The following is a 15,269-nucleotide window of genomic DNA, read 5'->3' as shown; positions in this document are numbered from 1 at the left end:
CATGGCATCCAACATGCCGTGTAGCTAAGCTTTAATTTCCCCGCGCGACGCCCGTTCTGACCCACCATCCCCAACATCACGCCCGTACCCCATACTTTCCGAGCTCACATTTATCCAATTGCTCTGCATAGCGCGCATTACTAAATCAGAAGTATCCACCTGCGTAACGGTGCTGTGATACCGAATCTCATCATGGACAGTCGTGGTCTCTTGGCCCAGCCACACGCGGATGAATATTTCCAGCCCTGGGGGACTCCCAAACTACACATGGCTATGTGCTGAACAATCCACCACTACAGTACACTCTCCAACGCTTTGAGTGTACCTGAGAGCATACCCACATATGACCAGCAATCTACCACAAGTTACACCCGCCATGCACACTCCCAGGCACAGAGACACTCCAGTCCACACAACACCTTCCCCACATCCCTCCAAGCGCAAAGTGCCAAGTCTCCTCCGCCATTGGTCCTACAAGAGCGGAGAGAGCATCTGACTTGTGGGGTCAAGCAACCGCATGCGTCTCTGCATAGAAAACTTGGCAATAACCTTGACTCGGCAGATGGGTAAAGTCGCTGTGGTTGGCACTGCATCCGACCCAGTCTGGGCAAGATGATCTTCAAAGTATAAGGTATGATTCCTGGCCTTTGACCCCAGATAACCCCAGATCTAGCTTCTCAAACGACTGCAATCCTTCCAGTGAGGTTCTCTTGCCATGTCTGACAACAACGGATATACATGGCGCGACCATTCGCGCTTGTTCCTTGCATGCGGCGTGGTCATCTTGAGTCCGTTTCAGTATGGGTTTGATTTCGGTATGATTGGAGGATTGCAGGCTATGGTGGGGTTTTTGAAGGTACGACACCACTGCATCGCTCTTTCTCTTTCAGAAGTGACGGCGAACTGACTTTACCTACCAGATCTTTGGCTATCAAACCGACAAGTCACCCTTAGGATGGAATCTCACTACCGAGCGACAGCAGCTCATCTCCTCGCTCATGACGCTGGGCGCTTTCATCAGCTCCGCGACTGCTGGTTTACCATCCACCCGGTTCGGAAGACGCATGTGTCTGGTTGCGGCATGTGTGACATGCTTCGTAGCTAACATCATGATGATGGCGACGGAGAATATCGGAGCTCTCTATGCCGGCCGTCTGATTATCGGGTTCGCGAACGGCTACTTCATGACCTTCTCGCAGCTCTATCTGCAAGAAAGTAGCACGGCAGAGCTTCGTGGCATCTTTCTCACAGGCTTCAACTTTTTCGTTTCCTTCGGAACTTTGATTGGCACGATCGTCGACTGGGCCACTGCGAAACGACCAGACAAGTCCGCCTACCTCATTCCACTCGGACTCATCTACGTGTTTCCATTGATCATCATCTGTACGATATGGTTCATACCTGAGAGTCCCCGCTGGCTCATCCTTCAAGGCCGCTTCGAAGAAGGCGTGAAAGCACTAGAATGGCTCCGTCCTGCGCGCCACGACTCCCGCGCCGAAGCCACCGCTATCCTCGCCGCCATCGAGAAGGAAAAAGAATCCAGCTCTGGCATAGGTTGGCTTGACATGTTCAGTAACCCCGTCGATCGACGCCGTACTTTCCTCGCCGTCTTCGCTGTTCTACTGCAAGCAGCCTCGGGCTCCATGTTCATAATCGGTAAGACTACCATCAAACCCCCACCCAAAGGTTCCCACTAACACGCTCCAAGCATACAAAGCCTACTTCCTCTCCATGGCCAAAGTAACCGACCCCTTCGCCATGTCCAACGTCCTCTCCTCCATCAGCATAATCGCCTTCATCGCAAACTCCTTCATAGTCGTGCGCTATGGCAACCGCCGCGTCCTCCTCATGACCGGCCTCCTCGTCTGCGGCATCCTCCAACTCATCATCGCAACTGTATACCACCAAGCTCCCAACGCAAAGTCGACCGGTAAAGTCACCGTCGGCCTAACCGCCATCTACATGTTCTCTTACAACGGCATGATATCCACCTACGCCTGGCTCTCCGGCGGCGAACTCCCCACGCAGAGACTACGTTCCCATACTTTTGGGCTGGCGGCCAGTGCGGGGTTCGTAGGCGCGTGGCTGACGACGTTTACGGCGCCGTATTTTATTAATCCGCAGAGTATGAATTGGGGACCGCGGTATGGGTTTATCTGGGCGCCGAGTTGTGCGGTGGCGGCGACGTGGGTGTTCTTCTTTTTGCCGGAGGTTAAGAATAGGACGTTGGAGGAGATTGATGAGATGTTTGAGGCCGGGTTGTCGGCGAGGCAGTTTGGGAGTTATAAGTGTGTTGGGGCGGCGAGGGGGGACGATGAGGGGAAGGTGGGGAGGAGTAGTGTGGAGAAGGAGAAGGAGGTTACGGTGCTGGCGAGTGAGAAGGTGGCGGCTGAGACGAGTGTGTCGAGGGATTAGGAGGGATATGGGGGGTTGGGGAGTCACTGCGACCCAGGATGTGATACGGATCTAGGGGGGTAACGGCTTGTGGGGTATCTCATAATATATTGCTATGTTCCCTCGCGGTTCGCTCTACAGGCGTAAACTTCTTTCTTTCTCAACGTGTATGCAACGCCTCAAGCGGTTCTCAACCAAGTATTCGCTCGATAACATATCTTCCGCCGGGTTCTTTCCTCTGGACCACCTTTCTAACTCCAAGACCCCATCCTTGGCTACCCTTCTCGCCCATGAGACTCATCTCGACTTCGCACTCTCGTTTATCTTTACTGAGATCTACAATCTTGCCCTTTGGCTTACTCGCTTGTAGTAACGGGGTGTTGAGCGCAATGTTGATAATCTGCGGCCTCGTAACGGGAGTGAGAGGATGCATGCGCGTCTTCGGCGTCCGGCTGCCAGTAATAGTGGATGATGCGGCCCGCTGGAGGTGCGAGTAGATGATGTATCCCGGCATCTTTGCTGGCGGTGTGCGTGCGAGTATGGAAGAGGGGTGTAAAAAGACATACTTCGAGTGTGGGTCGTCCGAACGCTCTGATTGTGACGAGAACAGAGTAACGTATGGCACATCGATCGCGGTCTTGGGCTTCCTTGGGAGCTCAGGAGGCACAGGAGCAAGATCGGCGCGCATAGCAATCTGATCGATGAAGCCTGCGGCGCATATCTGGGTGAGCAGATTGATGTTTCGCTCCGAAGGTGCTGGAAGCTTTGCATTGTATGCTCCGATAGCGGTGGGTCGATGTGCCCGGACAATGTTGGTGAGCTGGTGGCGGAGCTGACTCGCCTCGTTCATGGACTTGGGATTGAGGAACATGTCTTCGCAAAACCGGTGCGAATCGGGTTCGTACGCGTAGGCACAGATGGCGTTACTGAGCTTGATGCAATCACTCTGCTTCGCGTTGATGCTCATCTTGGCCTGTGCGGCATTGTAGGCTTTGCGCAGCCGGGAACGCTCCTCGGCTTCGATGTTGTCCTGCTCGGTGCGGATGGCGTCCGGGTCTTTGACAGGCTCACGTAGTCCAAGATTGTTCTCTGGGACGATGAGTTCCGGTACAGACAGGGCAGCTACCAATGCGATGGTTTCGGCTGCAAGGTTCTGTGCGACACCCATCGCAACCATGCGGGCGAATCGCGGATTGAGAGGATACAACGAGAGCTCGTGACCAAGCTTCGTGACCTTACCATCCAAAGACAGTGCTCCAAGGTACGAAAGCAGATTCTCAGCCTTCTGCAGACTTTCCCTATCAGGTGATGTGGGAAAGGGGAAGTTGACGACTGGGGCGCCCATACTCTTCAACTGCAGCACCACGCCTTCCAACGGTGTCCGTGAGATCTCCGGAGCTGCGTACTCTTCGAAGTCTCGCTCAAAAACGGCCGATGAGTACAGGCGATAACAGTGACCAGGGCCGGTACGACCCGCACGACCAGATCGTTGGTTGGCGCTGGCCTTACTGATCCAACTGACTTCGAAACTCTGGACACCAGTGATGAGATCGTATTTCTTCTCCTTGGCTCTTCCGCAGTCGAACACGTAGCGGATACCGGGTATTGTCAAACTGGTTTCTGCGACGTTCGTTGCAAGGACAATAAGACGAGAGCCATCAGGAGGTGGGTCAAACACCCGCAGCTGCTGATTTGTGGGCAGTTGTGAGTAGAGAGGCAGAACATGTACGTTCATGACAGTGTCCTCCGCCTTTTCGTCCTCGATCTCGAATTCTTTGTCGTTTTCATCATCCAGCCCCATGATCACGGAGCCTTCTGAATCAGAACCATCGTCGTCTAGGTAGTTCTGATCTTCAGCCTCTCCGCCCAGCTCGATATCCTCAGCCTCTAGTGGCGTCTCCGCTGGAGAAACCACGACTTTGCCATGCTTCACTTCGCGTCCTTGCGTGGAGGGGAAGGCTTCCTTCAATCGCTTCGCTAGCTGTGAGATCTCGCTTTGCCCAGTAAGGAAGACGAGCATACCACCCTTGGGCAGCTTTCGATGTCCTCTGCACACCTTGCGATACATCTCCTCAACGTAGTCTCGCTGTGTGCGACGTGCGAAGTGGTTTACAACAGTGTATTGTCGACCTTCCGCCTTGATCAATGGCGGAGGCTCACTCCTGAACAGGCGTTTGTTCTCTGTGAAGTCTGAAATCCGCAAAGTAGCAGACATGATAATCAGTTTAAGAGGCTTGTTCTTTGGGTCTTCTTTGACCATCTGAGCGCGCAGATCCACTATCCTGCTAAGCATGCCAATAAGAATGTCGGTGTTCACACTACGTTCGTGAGCCTCATCGATGACAATCGCCGAGTACTTTGTCAACACGAAGTCTTGGGTAATCTCTCGTAGTAATACACCGTCGGTCATGAACTTGATGGCGGTTTTAGGGCTCGTCGTCGTGTCGAATCGGATCTGGTATGCCACTTTCGTACTTTGGTCGCCGAGTTCATCGCCAACACGTTTCGCCATACTGACAGCGGCTACACGACGCGGTTGTGTAACGCCAATCATGCCAGGCGTAGGCCCGTCTGGCGCTCCGTATCCAGATTCTAGGAGAAACTGAGGCACCTGCGTGGTCTTACCACTACCCGTGGCACCCCAAACTACTACCACGTCGTTGTTGTGTATGGCCTCCATGATCTTCTGCTCTTCCGCTACGATAGGAAGTTGTAGTCTTGACTGTTGTATCTCTGGTGACCGTTCGACGTTCACGCTGAAGGCTTTCCGTGTCGCATCGGTCGCCGTTCTCGTCTCCAGTTCTGGGGGCAGAGGATCTTGCTCGGGAGCTCGAGGTTTGAAGTTGGCCGGAATCGGTGCGTAGGAGAGTTGGTTTGTCGGAGTGAAACCTACTTGCTCGTTTCTCTGCTGAGTTGCCCAAGCCTTGAAAGCCGACGTTCTTTCCTTTTTCGCGATCTTGTTCTCTTCGTCGGGACTGGTATCGCTATCCTCATCGCTGTCGTCCTCAGAGTCTCCAGACTCTCCAGACTCGTCTGAGGCTTCGGATCCGGAAGTTGATGCCTCCTCCGAATTCGAACCAGCGTCGTCGGACTCAGCAACAGATGCTTCAGATTCATCCCCACTGTCCTCATCGTTGTTGTCGCTGCCCGAGCTGAAGCCCTCCCATGCGACCTCTTCTTCGACCACGACGGGTTTGTTGGTCTGACCTTTCCGGCGCTTTCGCACTTGTATAACGGGTTTGCCCGATTCGTCGACCTCTAGAGGCCTCTTCAGCCCGCTTCCAAAGAGTCCACCAGTCTGCCGTGGCGCTGCGAGGGGCTGTAAGGTTGGATGCGAGGCTTCGATTTCGGGCTCGGAGGGTGATGGGGATGGCGCTCGTTCTCGTGAAGAGGCGTTGGTTTGCGCTGCTTGCGAGGGGATCTGTCGTGCGTTTGGTTTCGAGGTGGGTATCGGCGCTTCTTCTTCGTCTGAACTTTCGTCTCCGACCTCCTTGACCTCGCGCTTCTCCAGTATCAGGCCCTCGTTCTTTTCCACATCTATGCCGGCTCTACTCTCAGCCAGTGCGCGCCTCATCGCCTCCCTCTTGGTGTCCGCTCCTCGACCGAGCTTCTTGGAGCTTTGGAACAAGCTGGTGTCGACTTTCTGGGTCGCGAGCTTCTTGAGCAGTTCGAGATTCTCTTCTTTCTTGAGTTTCGTATCCTGCAAAAGTTAGTATTGAAGTTCTTCGCGGTGCAATTCTAGCACAAATTGACGAAGAAAGGCGTCTCGAGTCTTCTATGCTGTATATCCACATACAATGTATTTGTCGAGGCGCTTCTTCTTCTTGCCGCTCATCTTGCCCTGCGACTCTCGGGTGAGCTCATCCTTGAGCGCCGCCTTCTTCTGGGCGCGCTCCTGCTCATCCTGAGGCAAGATTTCGGTCGCATTGGTGTCGACGGTGGCCTCGTGCGCCGGCGTCTTCTGACGGGCCAGAACCTTGTGTTTTCGCTGTCGCGGCACGAACTTGGGCATTTTGGTGGTTGCGGCGTCGAGGACTGCTCGCAGCGCCCGAAAGTTTTTGGTGGGGATCTGACGCTAGTGGGAACTCCGCAGCACTTCCGCCGGGTGCGAGTCGAGTGGGCTGTTGATCTGGATTCAACACCACGGACCGCCAGACACGAACGCGAAAGTCGCATCAGCACTCTACTGCGCGCCTAACTACTCTCACTGTACCAAGAGCCTGAATTAACTCGCTCGCCTTGCGTCGCATTGCTCGTCGCATATCAGCTACCCCTCAGCAATAGCGATCGCATCGCACGGACAACACCATGGCAGCACCCACAACTTCAGACGACTACGTCGTGACGCCCGCCCCGTATCCAGCGCGTACCAGTACGTCCACTTCGGCAATCAAGAGTATAGAAACTACCGCAACGGCGGTCAACTTTGCGGACAAGATCCTCATCACAGTGACACAGAATGGACGGCTAGCGCACTGGGTGTGTGAATATATCTGTTTGTCTGTAGTGTCTTTTGCTAACACCTGTTAGGTACATGTACCCCTTGACATCTCCGCGACCGATGCCTCCATGACCTCGAATGCCTACCTCGAACGCGACGAAGAAGACCCCAACTCAGACCTCCTTCCTATGCACCATCTCACGGCTACAACTATACTTGGCGGTACCATGGCAGAGCTCGACACTTTGGGCTCAACACTCGCGACACAGATTGCCAGTGCCATTAAGCAGCGCGACGATAGGGAAACCAGGATGGTCGTACTGGGTATGGGACTGGACAAAAGCATGATTGGAAGAGAAGCATTCAGCGAGCTGGTTGGACTTGTGCTGGGAGTCATATGAGATCGAATTCGTATTGCGTTAATCTATGCAATGCTCGACGTGATAACCGTGGGAGTCTGTGTCCGAACGTTACTCCATCGAATCTTGGGTATGTTATCCATCCGTCCTCCAAGGTCAACTTTTGTCCCTCTATGCGCCGTCCCATGCTGACCAGTCAAGTACCGTAACGCCGACCCAATGCAATCCAGAACCGATTCCTTTATACGCTCTCACGGAGTTTGTTGATCAAAACATCGACCGACTCCATGTCGTTGGCGTCCAGCTTTTGTTGCGGCTTGAACTCGGCGGGCACATGCTCTACGGCGGCATCGAGCGCAGCCTGGAAGTTGCGGACAGAGGACGACAGGGCGAAGACTGCCTTCTTGCGGACCTTCTTCTCAGTGTCTGAGGTGGCCATGCGGACGAGGGTGGGAATAGCGCCGACTACGAGGAGCTGGGGATCGTTAGTATGTTTCGTGAGTGTGCGCGACATCTGGGAATGCTTACCCGTTCCTGTGTCCGGATGTTGTTCTGGACGGCAGTGCCGCAACACCATGCAGCGTAATAACGGAGTTCAGACTCCTTGTTATCCAACTGTTCGACAAGAGGCACCCATAGTCCCAGACTCTCGATGTTGTTTGCGTTGTCGAGGTTCTCGATGAGTTGTTCAAAGTTGTCGAAGGCGGTCGTCCGGTGCTCCAGCTCGGCCTCTTCGTTCTGAATGACCTGCATGCTCTCCTGCATCAGTTGCGCATCCGAAGGCCCCGACATTCCCGTCATGAGTTGTTGTAGCGCCGTCGCGTCGATTTGAGGCGGCGGTTGGTTGGCGGCAGCGGCATCATTGCGCGAGGCCTCGGAGTTCTGGATACCCCATTTGAGGAGGTTGTTTAGTCCTGGGTCGTTCATGGTGTTGGATAGGTGAGTGATGTTTGGTGTAGTGTGTGGAGGGTGTGTGCAATCGCGGGGTGCGTAGCCATTGAATAATTTTGGCGGGCCTTATGACGCCGACGCTCGCGACCTGGGAGGGGACCAGCAGCTTCGCGGGCCTTCCATGGGAGATCGTGCCCAACACAGCTGTCAACACCATCAACCACATGGCGGGAAACGAACAAACACGACAAACATGGCGCGGTGCAAAAGCTGGTCGATGTCGGCTCTCAATGACATAATCACGACATGTTGGCATCGAGCATGGCATTGTTGCTGCGAATGCTCGTCTGGCTAGGTGCACTGCTGCTGCCCCTCCGCACACGTGACCATCGTATTCGGAATGGGCGGGGATGGCGAGTTGGCGGTGAGCGAAGCCGCGGATGGCTGGGGGACTGACTTGTGCTCGACGCTGACTTGTGCATTCACAGCGCACCGGCGAGAACACGTAGGTGCTAGTGGAGTGTCGATGATTGCTATACGCCAAGGATCAAACACCGCTGCCTGGCGGTCTGGTAGAGTTGACGTGCGCCGACAGCAGCTTCCTCGATGCTGTGGCGGGGAGCTTGCGTACTCTCCCAGTACGTACCACCGGGATAGATAGAGTCCATTCTAGGCTGCACCCTTTGGGCAGCACGTATAAGATGCCCAATGCTGTTATCGTCGTGAAGCCAGATCGCCATCGCTGAAATTATACACAATCCCCTTTAGGAGCCGCCCGTTCGTGCAAAGCCTCCTTCGCGCCTGCGCTCCTGCCACCCCGCTAAATCTGGGCAAGGCCGACCCGCTTATTTAGCACACCCAGTTCTTGCCTCTGCGCACAAGAACCTCAACCTCAACACCGCCGCCGAACTTGTAAGCTCCCCGAACACCTCCGTACCCTTTTTACTTTTTCACCGCTAGCTGCATCTCTGAGCCTTCCCACTGACGCTCAATTGCTCCAGCGCTCTTACATCGACACCCATATACAACTCCACGTCTACTCTAATCTCACCCTAATCAATCAACATGGAGGGTAAGCAGCTCCACCCCGACCGCCCCGTGTCCTGACCATCGCCGTCCACCATGCCCTCTATCTCAATGAGCTCTGCTAACCTCGATTGCCCACTACAGAGGAAGTCGCAGCCCTCGTCATCGACAATGGGTGAGTTGGCACCCCCCGAAGCCCAACACCGCCATCCCTGCCGTGGAGGGGCTGTCCGCGCCTGAGCCTTATCTTAGCCGCGACGACGTCCTCCACGACAGCGCGCCATGTTCGGAGATGAAATGAGCTTGAGCTGACAATCCCCAGTTCGGGTATGTGCAAGGCCGGTTTCGCCGGTGACGATGCGCCCCGAGCAGTCTTCCGTAAGTACCTCCATTTCCACCTCCCAGCTGCGGCGGGATCAAACGCCATCTCGAGAGCACTTCTGACAGCTATGCAGCTTCCATCGTTGGCCGACCGCGTCACCATGGGTACGATGAACCCCCCGTAGCCCCTACGCACTCCGCCGTCTAACAACAAACAGTATCATGATTGGTATGGGCCAGAAGGACTCCTACGTCGGTGATGAGGCACAGTCGAAGCGTGGTATCCTGACCCTGCGATACCCCATTGAGCACGGTGTCGTTACCAACTGGGACGACATGGAGAAGATCTGGCATCACACTTTCTACAACGAGCTGCGTGTTGCCCCCGAGGAGCACCCCGTCCTGCTCACCGAGGCTCCCATCAACCCCAAGTCCAACCGTGAGAAGATGACACAGATTGTCTTCGAGACCTTCAACGCCCCCGCCTTCTACGTCTCCATCCAGGCCGTCCTGTCCCTGTACGCCTCCGGACGTACCACCGGTATCGTGCTAGACTCCGGTGACGGTGTCACTCACGTTGTCCCCATCTACGAGGGTTTCGCTCTTCCCCACGCCATCTCCCGTGTCGACATGGCTGGTCGTGATCTGACTGACTACCTCATGAAGATCTTGGCTGAGCGCGGTTACACCTTCTCCACCACTGCCGAGCGAGAAATCGTCCGTGACATCAAGGAGAAGCTCTGCTACGTCGCTCTCGACTTCGAGCAGGAGATCCAGACTGCCAGCCAGTCCTCCAGCTTGGAGAAGTCCTACGAGCTTCCCGACGGTCAAGTCATCACCATCGGCAACGAGCGTTTCCGTGCTCCTGAGGCTCTCTTCCAGCCTTCCGTCTTGGGTCTTGAGAGCGGTGGTATCCACGTCACCACTTTCAACTCCATCATGAAGTGCGATGTCGACGTCAGGAAAGACCTGTACGGCAACATTGTCATGGTACGTTGAACGCTATAACCTCGCAAAACACAGCTAACAGCAGCCAGTCTGGTGGAACCACCATGTACCCCGGTATCTCCGACCGTATGCAGAAGGAAATCACCGCCCTCGCCCCATCCTCGATGAAGGTCAAGATCATCGCTCCCCCGGAGCGCAAGTACTCCGTCTGGATCGGTGGTTCCATTCTTGCCTCGCTCTCCACCTTCCAGCAGATGTGGATCTCAAAGCAGGAGTACGACGAGAGCGGTCCCTCCATCGTCCACCGCAAGTGCTTCTAAGGTACTGGAGGTCATGCGTCTACGCGATTCATCGACTGACGGTTTTCTTCCAAGCGTGTTCTTGCGTACGGTTCTCGAGATCATGACAAGCCTAGTAGCGGGGGCATCCTTGTATTGGTGCCTTGTTATCCCGGGGTTTTACACATGTCGATTGTCCACAAAATAGCACAGCGGGCCAATGGTTGGGTGTTTGAGTTATGGAGGAGCTTGAGCTCACATGGGGGTGTAGGATCTTAAGATTGTAGCTTAGAGCCTATGGACACTTTCATATCCCTTACGATCTTTGACGTCTCTGCGTGAAGAGTGATGATGTGATAACGCAATCTGCAGCTGCAAGCTCATGTGTATCTCAAAACCTCGACCTGGCACGTATTCACGTGAACGTACGACAGTCAAACACGTGCGACGCGTCGCAAACGTGCCTGGCCTTTCGATCAAAGTAAGGACGTGTAGAACTGGGACGAGTGGTTGGACATCCCTGCTAGCGCGGAAGTGTGTCCTCCGCGGGAAGGCACGAAGCGACGCGTTCCTCTTCAAAATGCTTACTTGCAACCTTCCATCTCACGCATGAATCAGCATGATATGACTCAAATCTTCATATAGGTCCTCCTCATCATACCTAGCTGTTGTATCGTTCTTTTTACTATCTATTGTTGGTACCGCGACGCTGGTCGCACTGGGGCGATTCCCTCTGAACTCACCGGTCACGCGACTTGCGCATCTAAAGTCGCCCGAGCGGCCTCTATCCAGTCAACATGTCTACGTCATCTAGCAAACCCGCTGATGAGAACACACCTCTCCTAACCCAAGTAGACCCAACACCGATAACAGAGGATCAATCGATCGACCCTTCATCTCAGCAAGATGACATCGAAGAAGAAGATCAGGATAAGCCACTGCCCAAAGCCCAGATTTTCCTCCTGTGCTTTACGGTATGCGTGGCGCCGATATCATTCTTTTCCATCTTCCCTTATATCAATTTCATGATCGAGAGGGTGGGGAATGTGGATAAGGAGGATGTTGGGTTTTACTCGGGCTTGATTGAGAGCTTGTTTAGTGCGACGCAGATGTGTGTGATGATTTTTTGGGGGAGGGTAAGTACCACTGGCTTTGCCGTAAAGGAGGAAAGGCATTTGCTGACATAGCATCCAGGCTTCTGATCGATATGGGAGGAAGCCTACTCTCGTCATATCTTTGTTGGGCTTGACTGTCGCCACGACTCTCTTTGGAATGAGCCAGACCCTCTGGCAAATGGCATTGTTCAGATGCCTGGGTGGTGCCTTTGCTGGAACGGTCCTCACTGTCCGGGCAATGATTTCTGAGAACAGCACGAAGCATACTCAAGCCCGAGCTTTCAGTTTCTTTGCTTTCGCTAGCAACATGGGCATCTTCATCGGTCCGCTGATAGGTATGTGTCCTGCAATGCCATGAGCCAACAATGAGCTAAGTACAAATCTATAGGTGGTGCACTCGAACGCCCTGCGGATAAATTTGCATCAACCTTTGGCAAACTGCAGTTCTGGCATGACTACCCCTACGCGCTTCCTAACTTTGTCGTATCGGCTCTCGCCATCTCTGCAGCAATCACAACGATGCTTTTCGTTAAAGAAACACTGCACATCCATGGCGACAAGAAGAAGGCAGCAAAATCCACCATGTCTACCTGGGAGCTGATCAACCGTCCCGGCGTCATGCGAGTACTGGTAGTATACAACTACGTAATGCTCATGGCGTTCACATTCACAGCCGTCTTTCCAGTCGCCCAATACACACCCATCAAATTGGGTGGCCTCGGCTTCACCGCAGAGCTCATCGCTGCATGCACAGCGTTGAACGGAGTATCTCAGGCAGCCTGGCTACTCATTGTATTCCCCGCGCTACACAAGCGCGTGGGTACTGGCTATGTGCTCTATCTATGTGCATCAGTCTGGCCACTTCTATTCATCGTCGGTCCGGTATACAATTTCCTACTCCGGCATGGGCATACTACCATCTTCTGGGCTACTGGGCCACCTCTTCTAGTCCTTGCAAGCGGAGTGTCGATGGCCTTTAGTAAGTCTCCATAGACACCTGTATCTTGCCTCGCTAACGTATACGACAGCCAGCGTCCAGCTCGCGCTTAACGATATATCACCCTCACACGAAACACTCGGTACGCTCAACGCCGTCGCACTTGCGGCGCAGAGTGGCATTCGATCCGTAGCACCGGCTCTTGCGACTAGTATATATGCTATTGGCGTCAAGTACCATATTCTGGGTGGTCAGCTTTTCTGGCTTTGCCAGCTTGTTCTGTCATTCGGCTTGTTCGGGCTGTTGAAGCTGCTTCCTGCGAAGGCTAGGGGGGATGTGAAACCGAAGCTGTTCAACGGCAGTGCTTGATGTATGGTTCTGTATAAATGGAAACATTACTCCTGAGCATGTAGTTATGCCAACTGATATCGAAAAAAAGCAGAAAGCTCGTATATGCATGGATCTACTGTAAACTGAGGGGATGTTGTGGTAGTGTCGCTTGCGTGTATGGAAGCACATTGCCCACATATGAAGCATCACAGAAAGACATGAGGACGGAATGTCATCGTAGGCTTACGAAAAGGCAGTTACAAAGCTTACTCTAAACAATAGACACAATATTTTCGCAAGCGCCGTAAGAATCGCACATTCAGGTCAAGTCAACATCTTACTCTGGGCTAACTACACTAAGATTTGCACCTGCCTTATCTGGAGCCTGCGAAGACCTTCCACCACCAATAGGCAAAGAGAGTCGATTGAAGCGCTTCACGGAGATAGCAATCGACTTCCTAGGGTTTAAATATGCGCATATACTCTGACTGTGTCATCTAGATCACAGCCGATGGTTTGGGGGCTCAATTTAGCTTACGGGGGCGCAGCTGCCAAGGCTGCGTAGGCTGACACTACCTATGTGTGGCTTATTCCCAACCTCAGCACTTTGCTTCCTGCTCTACACATCCTCAATCAAATTTTGTCTCGAAGATGAGACTCATCAACGTCAAAACGCAAAAGCTTGAAACGCCGAAGCTCGAGGACTTCACAAGCGGCAAATACACATACGCCATCCTGTCTCACACATGGGGTGACGAGGAGATCACCTTCAATGAGATGCAATCTAAGCAGCCTGACAAGGACAAGGCTGGTTGGAAAAAGATTGAACTATCCTGCGATCAAGCTCGGGTCGACGGATATGGCTACGTCTGGTGTGATACTTGCTGCATCGACAAAAGCAGCAGCGCTGAGTTGTCGGAGTCTATCAACTCTATGTTTCGTTGGTACCAAGAAGCTGAAATATGCTACGCTTTCCTCGAAGATGTTCAAGACGTCGAAGACCTTGCAAGCGCCAAGTGGTTTACGCGCGGCTGGACTCTCCAAGAACTCATTGCGCCCAAAAGCCTAGTGTTCTACAACAGCGCATGGCAAAACATTGGTACCCGAGAGAAGTTGGCAGACGTAATCGCGGAAAGGACTAAGATTCACAAGTCTTTTCTAAGCGGCTCTGTCAGCAAAATTCATGAAGCGAGCTTTGCCAAACGAGTCGCTTGGGCAGCGAATCGCGATACAACAAGGGATGAAGATATCGCATATTGCCTCATGGGTCTCCTCGATGTCAACATGCCGCTGCTTTACGGGGAAGGAGATGTCAAAGCGTTTAGAAGATTACAAGAAGAATACCTCAAAGTCCATCCGGATCAGTCGTTTCTCGCGTGGCTTCTTCCTCCAGGGAAGGGAGAGCCAAGGACCTCAGATGGTGACCTTCTCGCCAGTCTTCCCAAGGACTTCAGAGGGTGCAATGGGATATCACTGGCAAGTGACGACGCTGTTCCCTTCACTCTGAACAATAAAGGACTGCAAATTCGTCTACCCCTGTTCCAAAACAGGAGCGTCGATGCCATACGAAGTCCCGAATATTTCGCCGTTCTCGCCTGTTATTCGGACGCGCAACCTGAGTATCGTATTCGTATATCCCTGCGTGCTGTAGAAAGGTCTGCTGAAACACTTGCTTTCTTGCCAAGTGACAAGCACCATCCTGTCTTGACAGACGAGTTTGACGCCGCCCGTTTGACGAACTGCTTTATACTCAGAACACCACCGCCTTTAACCCCCCGGTTACTGTCAGTCAACGGCTTACCCGAATTGATCTCGTGGAAACCAAAGATCATCTATCTCAATCCATCGACTGGGACTTGGGATTGTCTGAGCAAGCCTGGAGATCTGGATCCGAGCATCCTGCGCCCCGAACTGAGCTCACAGTTTCCGCCGATCCGAGTGCCCGACCAACGGGAGTGGGCCAGCTATGGGGTCCTTCTTCATCCTCCTTCTCCATGCTCGGACAATACGAGCAGTGACTGTGAGAATCCACCGTGTTTGAAGGTTCTGATACGAGTGGACGTTAGATTCGAGAGGCGATATGAACTCAATGTACGCATCCAACTATTCCACATTGCTAGGAATGAAATCTGGACAGATTGGGAGGATCTCCTCAGCGTATCGTCCACAGAGCCACCGTCAAACTCGCGCTCTCGGACTGTTTCCATACCCACCCTAGTGCCCACCCAA

General features: G+C 53.5%; 6 protein-coding genes across 6 annotated transcripts; 4 read left to right on the top strand and 2 right to left on the bottom strand.

The window, feature by feature from the left end:
- Positions 1-715: 715 nt before the first annotated feature.
- On the top strand, positions 716-2,415 carry J4E78_008370 (uncharacterized protein; the record flags this gene model as incomplete). The annotated part of the gene is made up of 3 exons (XM_049368971.1): positions 716-856; positions 921-1,656; positions 1,709-2,415. 3 exons carry the CDS (start codon positions 716-718, stop codon positions 2,413-2,415), a joined length of 1,584 nt encoding a protein of 527 aa, XP_049219415.1.
- A 169-nt stretch (positions 2,416-2,584) lies between these two features.
- J4E78_008369 (uncharacterized protein) lies at positions 2,585-6,406 on the bottom strand (the record flags this gene model as incomplete). Its single annotated transcript, XM_049368970.1, has 2 exons — positions 2,585-6,094; positions 6,191-6,406. The coding sequence occupies 2 exons, from the start codon at positions 6,404-6,406 to the stop codon at positions 2,585-2,587; spliced, it is 3,726 nt and encodes a 1,241-aa protein (XP_049219414.1).
- A 296-nt stretch (positions 6,407-6,702) lies between these two features.
- On the top strand, positions 6,703-7,236 carry J4E78_008368 (uncharacterized protein; the record flags this gene model as incomplete). Its single annotated transcript, XM_049368969.1, has 2 exons — positions 6,703-6,873; positions 6,925-7,236. 2 exons carry the CDS (start codon positions 6,703-6,705, stop codon positions 7,234-7,236), a joined length of 483 nt encoding a protein of 160 aa, XP_049219413.1.
- A 199-nt stretch (positions 7,237-7,435) lies between these two features.
- Positions 7,436-8,121, bottom strand: FES1_2 (hsp70 nucleotide exchange factor fes1; the record flags this gene model as incomplete). Its single annotated transcript, XM_049368968.1, has 2 exons — positions 7,436-7,669; positions 7,723-8,121. The coding sequence occupies 2 exons, from the start codon at positions 8,119-8,121 to the stop codon at positions 7,436-7,438; spliced, it is 633 nt and encodes a 210-aa protein (XP_049219412.1).
- Positions 8,122-9,150: 1,029 nt separating this feature from the next.
- Positions 9,151-10,700, top strand: J4E78_008366 (actin; the record flags this gene model as incomplete). Its single annotated transcript, XM_049368967.1, has 6 exons — positions 9,151-9,157; positions 9,256-9,286; positions 9,434-9,489; positions 9,567-9,597; positions 9,651-10,422; positions 10,470-10,700. The coding sequence occupies 6 exons, from the start codon at positions 9,151-9,153 to the stop codon at positions 10,698-10,700; spliced, it is 1,128 nt and encodes a 375-aa protein (XP_049219411.1).
- Positions 10,701-11,455: 755 nt separating this feature from the next.
- Positions 11,456-13,079, top strand: J4E78_008365 (uncharacterized protein; the record flags this gene model as incomplete). Its single annotated transcript, XM_049368966.1, has 4 exons — positions 11,456-11,794; positions 11,853-12,108; positions 12,162-12,752; positions 12,802-13,079. The coding sequence occupies 4 exons, from the start codon at positions 11,456-11,458 to the stop codon at positions 13,077-13,079; spliced, it is 1,464 nt and encodes a 487-aa protein (XP_049219410.1).
- Positions 13,080-15,269: the final 2,190 nt, after the last annotated feature.

This window comes from Alternaria triticimaculans, assembly GCF_023758025.1.
Source record: "Alternaria triticimaculans strain BMP 0046 chromosome Unknown scaffold_14, whole genome shotgun sequence".
In the NCBI taxonomy this organism is placed as follows: Eukaryota; Fungi; Ascomycota; class Dothideomycetes; order Pleosporales; family Pleosporaceae; genus Alternaria; species Alternaria triticimaculans.
The sequence above is the reverse complement of the archived record's forward strand: the minus strand, read 5'-3'. Positions and strand labels throughout refer to the sequence as shown.